Source organism: Ictalurus punctatus, chromosome 18, assembly GCF_001660625.3.
Source record: "Ictalurus punctatus breed USDA103 chromosome 18, Coco_2.0, whole genome shotgun sequence".
In the NCBI taxonomy this organism is placed as follows: domain Eukaryota; kingdom Metazoa; phylum Chordata; class Actinopteri; order Siluriformes; family Ictaluridae; genus Ictalurus; species Ictalurus punctatus.
This window is the reverse complement of record NC_030433.2, coordinates 1,381,958-1,395,000: the sequence shown is the minus strand read 5'-3', so window position 1 is coordinate 1,395,000 and position 13,043 is coordinate 1,381,958. Positions and strand designations below refer to the sequence as shown.

At 41.8% G+C, this 13,043-nt stretch overlaps 1 protein-coding gene across 1 annotated transcript in view; it reads right to left on the bottom strand.

Annotated features, from left to right (window-relative positions):
• rnf165a (ring finger protein 165a) overlaps window positions 1-12,192 on the bottom strand; it is a 15,007-nt gene extending 2,815 nt beyond the window's left edge. Inside the window, exons 1-4 of the mRNA XM_017492447.3 lie at window positions 11,636-12,192; window positions 939-1,128; window positions 608-733; window positions 352-478 (exon numbers count right to left, since the gene is read on the bottom strand). Of these exons, the coding sequence (XP_017347936.1) occupies window positions 352-478; window positions 608-733; window positions 939-1,128; window positions 11,636-11,696 (504 nt within the window). The 5' untranslated portion in view covers window positions 11,697-12,192. The remainder of the gene's footprint in view (window positions 1-351; window positions 479-607; window positions 734-938; window positions 1,129-11,635) is intronic.
• Between the last annotated feature and the right edge of the window lie 851 nt (window positions 12,193-13,043).

Below are 13,043 nucleotides of genomic sequence, written 5' to 3'. Positions count from 1 at the left end.
CCTTGTACCTAAGAGCTGATACTGTAATTATAAAGATTAAGACGCTCATAATGAACATGCGTTCAACACAGTAAACAACTGAGGAACAACAATGATCTATAATCCCATCTAGTGTCACCCAGAAGAGGATGGGCGCCCCCGAGTTTGTTTTCTTGCCACTGTTGGACGTTGGATTGCTCAATAAGGAGCCGATTGTACACCTGGATTTCTGTGAAACTGCTTTTTGACAGTGTCTGCTGGTAAAAGACGCTCCGCGGACGCTCGGACATTTTCCCCATAATTAAATAGTCGTGCTCTTTTACTCCCACTTGCCTTTCTCTTACACACACACACACACACTTTAGTACTCACCACTTGCGTAGACGAAGTATTCCGGGGGAAGTGGTGCATTCTGGGAGAGGCTAAGTAGTGCTGGTAGGGCTGTGGGATCTGCTGCAGCGAGTACTGATGTGACAAACCCGCGTCCACGCTCAGGTCCCTGTCACAAAAACATAACGTCCGTGACGAGCGTTAGAGGCAGCGAGTGCTGATCAGTGCCCCTCACTCGACAGTGCTTATACGTACGTATACGTATGTCTGAATGTGTGTGCATGTGTCGAAAACTCACCAGTCTGTGCCCTCGGCTAGGTATCTGGGCTGTTGTGTGATTGGCTGAGGAATGTGCATGGGAGGGGAATAATCATATCCTGGGCGTAACCGGTGTGTGTTGAGAGGAACACGCTCTTGTGTACGTCTGTCATAAAAAAATTCATAAATAAAAAAGCCATCTTTAATATTATGTGATATAATGTGACAACACTGTATTTTTCTACTGTAAATATGTGCATACCTGAGCTGCTGTTCTATGTGTGTGTGTGTGTGCGTGTGTGTGTGTATACACTATGTGCCTGTGCACTACTGTAGCTTTGTATAAGGGGTTGCTACGGTGGTGTGTGTACCTGCGCTGCAGTAGCTGCTGCTGTATGAGGTATTGCTGCTGTAAGGCCTGAGGTAGGAAAGTGGGTGGGACTTCCTGGTACTGTGGGGCCGCAAGGCCGGTTGGCGGGAACTCAGTAGGAAGGGGTGTGGCCAGGTGGAAATGTCGGCAGGATGTAGCATGGCTGTGCTGGTGCCTGCTGAAATGAGTACCTGCACACAACAACCAATCACAGGTGACCGAGTCAGAATGATCGTTTCCGATTTGCTGGAGTTCAGTGGCAGTGTGAGAACAGCCAATCAGAGAGCACAAGCATGTTCAGAAGCTGCGTGCCCTCAGGGGTACCAGATGGTCAATATTTTGGTTCTGTCATGACCTACATGACACTAGTCACTTGCTTCATGTGTGTTAGGAGCTCAGATGTAACCGGAACATGGACATCTGCTCGCTCCTGAGGTCTGGGGCTCGGAAACCATGCTGTCGTGGGTTTTGACAATTGTAAACACTTTTAAAGAGCAGCAGAACATCAAACCAATGGAAAATCTGTGAAATTGAATCACATATCTCAGTGAAGCGGTGACGTTAACTTTCACATGATCAGTAATTGAAGTGCATAAAGGAACAGAAGATACTATACTGACTATAATTATTCATTCATCGATCCATTCTTCACGCTGCTTATCCTACACAGGCATGCGGAGAGCCTGCATCCTGTCCCAGAGGACTCGGGGCACAAGGCTGGGGACACACTGGACGGGGTGCCAACCCATCGCATGGCACAATCGCACACACATTCACGCACTACAGACAATCTGGAAATGCCAATCAGCCTACACACACACACACACACACACACACACACACACACACACATATATCCATCCATCTTCTATACCGCATAATCCTTTTCAGGGTCACAGGGAAATCTGGAGTCTATCCCAGGGAGCATGGGGCACGAGGCAGGGTACACCCTGGACAGGGTGCCAATCCATCACACAATCACATACACACTCACACACCCATTCATACACTACGGACACTTTAGACACGCCGATCAGCCTACCGTGCATGTGTTTGGACTGGGGGAGGAAACCGGAGTACCCGGAGGAAACCCCCGCAGCACGGGGAGAACATGCAAACTCCGCACACACAGGGCCACGGTGTGAATCGAACCCCCGACCCTGGAGGTTTGAGGAGAACGTGCTAACCGCTGCTGTAATCGGACAATCTTAGTTGCCTCTTTTTAGCCTCATCGATGAGGTTTCTAGGCAACAGAAAACATGGGACTGAACAACAAACTTTAGCTTTCACTAGTCCAGTGGGCTAACTGATGAAGTTATCATTTGTCCACCCCTACTTCTGTAACAGTAGCTCCAAGTGCAAGTGAGACCTTGACATCGGCTGTGATCCGTCACACGCTGCACAAAACCCAACATACTCAGATGGTGAGAAACAGGTGATGGAAGAGTGAGAGACAGAGTAAGTGAGAAAGACGAGAGGAATGGCCAGCACAGCTGTTGCTGAAAACTGCTGTAAGGTTTGGGCAGGACTCGTACACTTTCCTGTGCACTACTGGATTTCAAATGGGAATTTGGACAAAGTCTTGTTTGACTTTCGGTCTTCTATCAGCGTTAAAGGTAGACGAGTATGCTAAACTACGTCTGCCCACCAACTTCATTTATATATCACAGTGTAGGATCATGCCGGTACGTCATAACATTCTTAATTACTTGTATTTAGTGAATGCTGAACACACATGAAGGGAAAAGATCCAAAATAATGACCTCAGATCCAAGATGGTGTAAATAGGATTATGGTTGCTTTAATCCATTTAATCCATTAATCCAATTTTCAGTTTAAATGCTGCGTGTGAATACATGAAGTTGACCTCAAGTGTCAAATGTATACCACTGAACTCTTTATCAAGTCAATTTTACAGTTAATATATACATTAAGACCGCTTTAAATGTGTATGGATCATAGGTATGTACACATGGGTGTTTAATATAATTTTCGTAATATAGATTTTTTTCCCCACCTTTATTTAGTCCTGCATTTTAAATCTTACTTTAAAAAAACAAACAAACAAACAAAAAAAAACCCTGACGCTAACGATCGCTACATTTAACTATACACAGTATATCACGTGCACTCACATATACAGTCAGGTCCATATGTATTTGGACAGGGACAATTTTTGTAACTTTGCCTCTGTACACCACCGCAATGCATTTGAAATCGAAAGAGTGTCCCTCTATTTTTCACAGACTCAAAAGCAATTGGACAAGCTGACAATCGAAAAGTATTAGGATTGTGTGTAAAACTTGGATACAAATGTGTTGCAGTCAATGACCGCCTGAAGTCTGGAACCCATGGACATTAACAAATGCCGAGTTTCCTCTCTCGAGATGCTTTGCCAGGCCTGTACTGTACCGTAGCTGCCTTCAGTCGCTGCTGGTTTGTGGGTCTTTCTGCCGTCAGTTTTGTCTTCTGTAAGTGAAAAGCGTGCTCGATTGGGTTGAGGTCATCGGGCATTTAAGAACATTTCATTTCTTTGCCTTGAGAAGCTCTTGGGTTGCTTTCGCAGTGTGTTTTGCGTCATTATCCGTCTGTACTGTGAAACACTTGACAGAATCTGAGCAAAAAAATAAATAACTATACGCTTCAGAATTCCTCCTGCTCCTTCTATCGGCAGTCACATCATCTACAAACACCAGTGACACAGTTCCACCGGCAGCCGTACACGCCCATGCCGTAACACTGCCTCCACCAGGTTTGATAGATGATGTGGTATGCTTTGGATCATGAGCTCTTCCTTTCCTTCTCCGTACTCTTCTCTTCTCATCATTCTGATACAAGTTAATCATGCACCAGAACTGGTTAGATTTTTTTTTTTTTTTTTTAGAGGTTTATTAGAAAAGTCTAATCTAAAAAGTTTGCATCGTGAGGTAAATCATATATTGACATAATGAGAGTTCTCATGAACAGCGACCAAATACAAATTCAACGCTTGGAACCAAACTACAGACCTTTTATCTCCTTCATTTGAAATGATGAGGAAACAGGCCACACCTGACCATGAACCTGCTCATCAGCCAGTTGCCCAATTACTTCTGAGCCTGTGAACATGGCTGTAATCGCTAAACGGTTCATGCAGTATTTCTCAAACCCTTTGAACCTCGAATAAAGCCGAAAGTCGACACTTTAAACACATTTGCGTAATTTCAAATCCATAGCGGTGGTGTACGGAGGAAAGATTACAAAAAATTGTGTCACTGTCAAAATACTTATGGACCTGATTGTATGTGCAAGGATTAATAGAAAAACAAGAACGAATAGAAATCAGTAGCTATCTATACAGAAACGCACAAAATGGAACATACGTACCTGCTAACTTGCTTATCTAGAAGTCAAAATGCAGTCATTTGCTGGTATACCTTTATTATATTTTTAATGTGGTGCACGTTGAACTGAGAAGATTTTTGTGTTTTCAAAAGTGGCCAATTTCAGAAAATGGCAGGCAATGTGGGAAATTTTGCAGGATCATAGTAACTGATAACTATAAGTATTATTTTAGTTACAAAAAATAAAATAATTAAAAAAAAAAAAAAAACTTGTACATTTCTAAAAAAAATAATAAAAGTCTTTCAATACGCCTCCACAGAGTATCTGGCTCCTCAGTAATACCTGGTTCTATCTGGGTCAAAATTGGGTAAAATAGAGAAAATCAATTCCTTTGGATGACTTTATTCTCCTCTGATGCTATTATTACTTTGTTATTTAAAGTCTTTGGTGTAATATTTGAAAAATGTTAAAGTTCTATCCCCAAACAGATCGTTTTAGATCTGCATCTTAGAGAATGCATTCAGAAAAACGCTTTTTTTTTTTTTTTTTTCTTTTTCTGTCAAACATTTCATGTTAAAACTCATTGGACTCATAACGCATGATCTGAAGGGTCTCAATACGGTCATATGTCGCTCATTAGCATTTATTAGATTTGTAATGAGATTTAGAGATAAGCCCACAAAATGCTTGCAGCAGACTAATACACACAGTCATACCCTTGCTGCTTTTCAGTGCAGAGATGATGTTATAGATATTGTCGTATTGTCTTTACCCCAATAACTGGTGTATTCGTTCATTCATTTATGAATAAATCATTATTAGAAATGCTTTGTCAGAGCTGTGTTGGAGCTGAAGCCTATCCCAAGACCACTGGGTGTAAGGCAGGAATACACCCTGGACAGGACGCCATTCCATCACAGGGCGTCTCAGACACGCATTTGCCTTCTCAGGAAACGCAACACGGACAGTAACCCAACTTCAGGATTGAACCAGGGACCCCTGAGCTTTTTATATATACACGTACATACAATATATACACAGTCATGTGAAAAAATAAGTACACCCCATGGAAATTGTTGGCTTTTTTTTTTTTGACATATTTGGGCAAGCAAACATTTGATCATGTTTGAAACAGTGCCTTTTAATACAGTTGATATGCTTGAACAAAGCCACAAGGAAAATAAGCTTTTTCAATCATTTCTTCAACAGAAATATCAATAGATGTGATATTCGTCTGTGGGAAAAGAAAGTACACTCTTGGACTCAGAAGCTAGTATTGCCCCCTTTAGCAGAAATTACGTCTTGTAGGAGTTTTGCGTAATTGTCCACCAGGCTTCTAGGAGTTTCTGACCACTCTTCCATGTAATATTCTTTCAGTTGCAAGATGTTTGAGGGTTTTCTCGCATGCACGGCCCGTTTCAAATCCCCCCACAACGTTTCAATGGGATCTAAATCCGGGCTTTGACTAGGCCATACCATAACGCTCTATTTCTTCTTTTTGAGACATTCCCTGGTGGATTTGCTCGTGTGCTTTAACAAATCATTGTCCTGTTCAAAAGGTCCACTTTTGGTTCAACTTGAACTTTCGGACAGACGGGCTCACATTATCTTCGAGCACTCTTTGATATGATGCAGAATTCACAGTTGAATCAATGAATGAAAGCTGTCCAGTGCCCAAGGCAGCGAAGCAACCCCAAACCATAACATTTCCACCACTGTGCTTCACAGTTGGTATGAGGTGCTTCTCCTGAAAAGCTGTCTTTGGTCTGCGCCAAACATGTCTGATGTTACTGTGTCCAAACAACTGTATCTTTGATTCGTCAGTCCAGAGCACATTATTCCAAAAGGCCTGGGCTTTGCCTATATGCTCGTTGGAAAACTGTAGTCTTGCAGAGGCGTTTTCCTGAAACACCTCCCATACAGATCAAATTTGTGCAATCTCTTTCCGACTGTAGAAGCCTGCACTTTGACACCAACAGTTACAAGACTTACTAGCAGATCCTGTGATTAAATTCTGGGGTTCTTGGAGACTTCTTTTTGCATCAGACGGTCTGCTCTTGGGCTGAATCTGCTGGGACGGCCGGTCCCGGACAAATTGCCAGTCGTTTGAAATCTGCGCCATTTGTAGATTATTTTCCTTACAGTGGAATGATATGTTTCAGATCATTTGGAGATCATTTTAAATCCCTTACCAGACTCAAGCATCCACAAGCTTTTTTCTGAGGGTCTTACAGAACTCTTTAGATCGTTGCGTGATGACACCACACACCTCAATAACAATGGGAACACCAGACACTAGATATGAGAGAGGGGTATAAATATAAACACAGGTTCCACCTGCACTTCCTAAGCAGGTTCTAATCACTGGCACCCGATCCTGAACACCTGATTCTAATTGAATGGAGTTGAAGGTGTGAAAAATGTAGGCGTGTACTTACTCTTTCCATCTGACTGATCAGTTTTAGTTTTTTTTCAAATTGTGAAAATGACTACAAAATGTCACTTGTGTGCGTCATTCGATAGAGTGTGACACCTTTATTAATAGGCGCTGTTTCAAAGAGGATCAAATGTTTGCTTGTCCAAATAGGTAAAAAAAAAAAAAAAAAAAAAAAAACCCACCAATTTCCATAGGGTGTACTTATTTTTTCACATGACTGTGTAGCTGGAATGACAATGCAGTTCTATCTGACTTGAAATAACATTTTCTGCTTTTGTGGAGAAGACAGGCACTGGCTTGCGTTACGTACCGCCTTCAAATTTGGCGACTGTCTTTAAATGTCAGGTTAGATGACCTTACCCAAGTGTTTTTTTGTGGTGTTCTAAACGGGGTTGTACGGTCAGGGGTTCAGAAACACTTACTGTAAAATTGTCACAGAACTGTGTGCAGTGTCTTGCATAAGCGTTTACTCCCCTTGAACTTTTCCATATTTTGTTACAACTTGGAACGGACATGGACTTAACTGGAATTATATGTCATGTATATACAAAAAATAAATAAATAAATAAAAATTAGCCCATAATATTGAAGTTTACTTAGAGACGCAAGCTAGACGCTAAGGAGAACACTGAAGGAGCAGGAGAAATCGACAGGTCCGATGGGAGAAACAGACGCCATTCATACCATGGATGCTCCACAAATCTGGGCTTTACGAAAGAATAGCAAGTCATTTGAAATCCTCATTCGGGTTTGCCAAAAGGCGCATCGTCCACTCGGCTGACACGTAGCTAGATTAACCTGTTGGGGCAGATTTGATCTTTTTGGCCTTGGTGTCTCTTGCTTGCATCTCTATCTAATGTCCTCCATACCCGGTCACTGGCTTTTCACTGGACCGCTTATCTAGGCAGACCTGCAGGTGTGCCACATTCGTCCCATATTTTAATAATGGAAATTTTGGGGATTAGTTCATAACCAAATTCTAATTGATACTTTTCCAAAACGTTGACCCGGAACTCTTTTTGAGAACACAGCGATCTTCATGTCACCGTACAGATACGGGGGGCCTTTCCAAAACAGGTGTATTCATATTGAGACCATAAGTCATTTTAATTGCACACAGGTAGAGTCCATTCAACTAATTACGTGACCATCTAGTGATGGTTGCACGAGAACTAATTTAGGGGGTTTCTCAGCAACAGGGATTAATATTTCACAATCATAACATTAACTTTTTTAATTTATTTATTCATAATTTTGCCAACTGTACGGATATAGGTGTCCAAGAGCTCATGCCAATATAGTGTATAATCCAAATTACGTCCATTTCAATTCAAAGTTGTATATAAATGTATATAAAATGTGGAAAATGTTCATTTCGTATTATTGAACACTAGTGAAATAAAAATTGCTGAAATAAAACTCTTACTTTTGATTTAAAAAAAAAAAAAAAAAAAAAAAAAAAAAAAGATTCACTTCCAGACCGAAACGTATGAAAAACATTAGCTTGAAATTTGGAAATGAAGCATCCAAAACTTTTAGCCATGTTTGTAACACAAAAGGATCATGTGCTTACAGAGGAGAGAAATAGGGAGATAAATAACAAAAAAAATAAATAAATTAAAGAAAGAGAGAGACAGATGCAAATGGAGATGTTTGTGGACTAAGTGGATGTGAAGAGATCGGCTAAATTTTTTGTGACGGTATGTTTCCCATGATTCAGCTTGGCAAGTGAGAGGAGCTGAGAAATGAGTATTGGGGGGGAGGGGCCAAAGAGGCCAAATAACTGGTAAGGGGGTTGGGGTTTGAAGGGAGGTCACATGGAAATCAGCAGAGAACACACTGAAGGTTAAGGAAAAAAACTACAGTCTTTATTGGAAAATATTAGTATGAGTGGAACCATGTGATACGAATAATAAGAGGAATATTTCCATGCAAATAATAATAATAAAAAAAAAGAAGAGCCAACCATGCTCCAAAAGGTTAAAACAACAGAAGCAGCATCCAATGGGTAGATGTGTATGCTACAGCACATATCAGTACAGCAGAACATCTCTACACAAAGATACATTGGAATTTGCTGTTCAAATGTCAAAAGAAACTTAAACTTTTAAGAAATGAAAAATAAACATGATCATGCATTGAAGAGCCTAATACACAAACAGAAAGCCAAGAACCACAACCAAAGAAATAAAGACATTTCAAAACTCTAGGAAGATTTCTACAGCAGTGCAAGTCTAGGGATTCCTGTAACGTGGATGGCGTTCACGGTGGCCAAGCTTGAGGCACGGAGAACACTAGCGCAAGGCCAAGCACAAATGAGGACTGGTTAGCGGAAATAAAACTAATTTAAAAAAAAAAAGGGGGGGGGTGAAATTGGGTGTGATTAGTTCAGGTAAACAGAACGTTTAAGGAATCTCTACCCGAGATCTTTAGAGTGAAAGCTTCCTGTTTGGTTTGCATTTCGCAAAGTCTTAACTTGAATCTTTTCTGACTGTGTATGACAACCACCACAATACTGCATATTAAAATGACAACATTTACAGACGGGCTTTATATCGCACGGTCAAACACTGCTTGCACTACCTAAGAAGACTCATCCTGAATGGAGCGCAGTAGTAGTGGGGTCTTTTAGATACGTTTTTTTTTTTTTTTTTTTAAATACCCCAACGGTGCCACGTTCCTCAGTCTTATTCGTCAGAAAGTGTTGATTACTTTCCTATGACGGCAGCTCTGACGACAGTGCTGGTTGCAAGGCTTCACAGGTTTCTATGAACATCGTCTTTCTGATATTTATTCATAACAACTCTTTCCCAGGGACATTCACATGGCAGATGCGCCATATAAACCCAGTGTAACAAGAGATTGGATTAAAAAGCCAACACATTTTCCTCAATTAAAAAACGGAAAAAAAAGAAAACGTACAACCATGCAGATGTTATGGAAGGAGAGTCCGGTGTCGGCACTTTGTAACGGTCAGTAAGCGTTTCTGCCACAGGAAAGTCTTCAGGACAGAGGATTATGTAGATACCATGCTCACCTCAAACTCTTGTTCCATCTACAGAAACACGACGACTAACTACCCTGTTGAAGTTTACCACGGTGATCTTTTAATATCTTCAATCCCTCACGCTTTGCACCCAAGGTGTGGAGTCTGAATCTTTTCAAGTCAAACACTACTTTAATTCAGCTGCTTGCAAAAGAACTCAAAGTGGAAAGCTTTCACTACAAAGACCGATGGCACTCGGATCGGAAACATTCAACAAACCGGATCGTTTTCGGGTTAGATCGGGTCGACCGAACGTACGTTTTCATCGATTTGGAACCGTGTGCCGAAGCCTTGCGGCGAAACGGTGATACGTATTCCGACGTAGTGTCGTCATACCTTTTAACACGAACACTCGTGGCTACCGTTCGGTGCTCGTGACACGAAGGTCGGAGTTCCTGAACTCCCAACCCGTAAAAGTGGATCGCATTTAGGAATCCCGATCGGCTCGTACGTAGCTTCGGCTATCGGGACATCGTAACGAACAAACCCCGGTCGACCTAGGAACGAGAAGCGAACGCATCCACTTCACAGAAATTTACAGGCTGAGGGACAAAAAAAAAAAAAAAAAAAAAATGCAAGTCTATAATATGCCATTGCTGAGAGGGATAAATAAATAAATAAATAAACAAACAAACAAACAAATGGGACAATCACAATGATCATCGTAGACCGCTACAATGGGTTATCATCAACAATGACAGTTTTGAAACCGAGACAGAGGTGTCTTCTCAAAAAGAAGAGAAAGGAGTGTGTTATTCTGCAGTCGCACACAGAAGGATACCGGATGAGTGGGAAGAAGGTTGGTTTTGGTTTTTAAATGCCAATGTCGTCTTCGGATGGAAAGAGGGGATGGAGGCAGAGGGAGGCAGAACACAGGCAGAGAGGCGATCGCTATAGCTACACAATGGAAGAGAGGAAGACAGATAGACTGAGAAAGAGAGAGAGGGAGAGGGAGGGAGAGAGAGAGAGAGAGAGAGAGGAATCGGAGTGATGCGGCATGTGGCGGCGGCCTCCGGACTATGGAACAAGGAAGGGTAAAAAAAACAAGAAAAAACACAAGCACAATGAAATGCTACTGCATGACCTGTATAGTATGTACATCACAGTATTATTACACAAACAGCCAAGATCCTCCCTCTGCACCTGGATTATCACTTGATCTTAAACAGAATGTTTCTGAGAAGATATGAATGGGATCTGTTTCTACAGGAGTCTTGTTCAGAAGCATTTGGATGGTGGATGATTTTTGATGGCAGCCTTCACTGCAGTGCTCAGTGTTTAATAATGCATCAGATACACCAGGATTTAACTAAAGACGGAAAATTCTCCCTCTCTCTCTCTCTAAATAATAATAACAGAATAAATAATATTTCACTTAGCAAACCGTAGACTGCAGCTGGGGCACAAAAGGTGCGGACTGCGGTGTTGTTTATTACCTCAGAGATCAGATTTAAATCACGGTAGCAGACGTGCTTTTACATGTCTACAATATAAACTCAGAATAACGTTGCGTGTTTGCAGAAGATAGATAGATTAGATAGATTAGGTAGCGCTATTGTTGGCTAAAACACAAAAACAAACAAACAAACAAACAAACAAACAATGTTGTATGAACCTGTGCTAATGCTAGCCGACGTGCCTGGTCTTTTCGCCAGAGCCAGTGCAGTGTTTGAATCCGAAATGGCTGACTGGTTAGTGCACTAGGTAGGGTACACACGCCGCTGTGTCGTACCCTAGGTAGTGCACTAGAACAAGGGAGAAGAAAGCCGTTTAGGGTTTGGCTGTTGTCGTTGCCGTTAGCTAGCTCGTTCCGGCGCTTCTTTTTAGTAAGAGTGTTAGCAACAGTCATAAATAATAAATTATTTTTTTTTTAGAAAATATATAACGATACCTCTGCTTCTTACTGAACCAAACACGGGAAGAACCAGATATCCGACATGAACTAACACCATCCTGACTCCTTTTGCCCATGGACGCCTTTTCGGCTTCTCAAACGCAGGACCATTCAAAACGCAGCTGCCGAGACGCCGCGCGCACAAAGAGAGCACCAGCCAATCAGCGACCACGTATACGTCTTCTGAAACCCCAGCCTCAGCCAATCAGAGTCACCCAAGCCCTGAGCGTCTCTGCGGTCATTCAGCACGACCATTCTAAATACTGCAGCCGAGAGAAGCAGCTGCCGCGCGCACAAAGGCAGCGACCGCCAATCAGAGTCCTGGGATTGACTTCCGGCAGCTCCAAGTTTCAGCCAATCGCGTCGCGGCTGCACAGCGCAGTGTGCTGTTGAAATTGCCATAGAGCCAAAAATAAAACAGCGTGCTAGTGTGAATGACGTCAGGTTCGTGTGAAGTGAAAGAACACTGAGGAACCTACAGTCAATTAACGACAAATGATTCGATTCTAATCCGCGCTTGATGTCCAGAAGTGTCCAGTAGAGTATGAGTTCAAATACAAGGACTTTTTTTTTTAGAAAAACAAACAAACAAAAAAATAAAAAAATAAAAAAATAAACAACAACATCTGCCAAATGAATAAGTGATAATGTAATAACCCCAACCCTCAAGAAAAGAAAGGGTTCAACAAGACTAACAGTGGATAACTGTAAGCATTGTTAGTGCCTGGAGGGCTGGATAAACCTGGATAGAATTACTCTCAAGTCAAGTGGGTGTGGATAAGTTTGAAAGAATAAAGACAATTTACTTAGGGCCAGGTGGGTTACACCCCAATAGCAAATGGACATGATTTGCTAGGTGATGTTTATCTATCGCCATTTGCTAAATGCAGCTGAAAGTACTGTAAATAAATGCAAGTATTGACCCTAAAGCCTGTTGAACTGAAATGTCCAAAGGAAATGTGAGTGGTGGGCTTCCCTGACCACAGACCACAGCAAAACCCATATGGTAGCTTTGGCCCATCCCCCCATACCCATACCCTTACACACACACACACACACTCACAGAGGTCTGATTATCTCTGCTCCTTCTGTTCGGTCTGCCAGACGCAACACATGGTGCACTACCCCCTACACACACGTACGTACATGCACACACACACACACACACACACACACACACACACACACACACACACACACACCGTACTGAAATATAATTAACAAAGAACAAAAATGAGATTTTGTCAGTACACTAATACACAAACAACCAAAATGGCCTCATCATGTTTCAATATCACACAACAGAAAGTGTGAAGAACTATCCAATTCACCTTTGGCCATTTGTGGTCTCTTAAAAGTTGCCAGAGACATTAAAATAAATAAAAACATCAATAAATAAATAAAT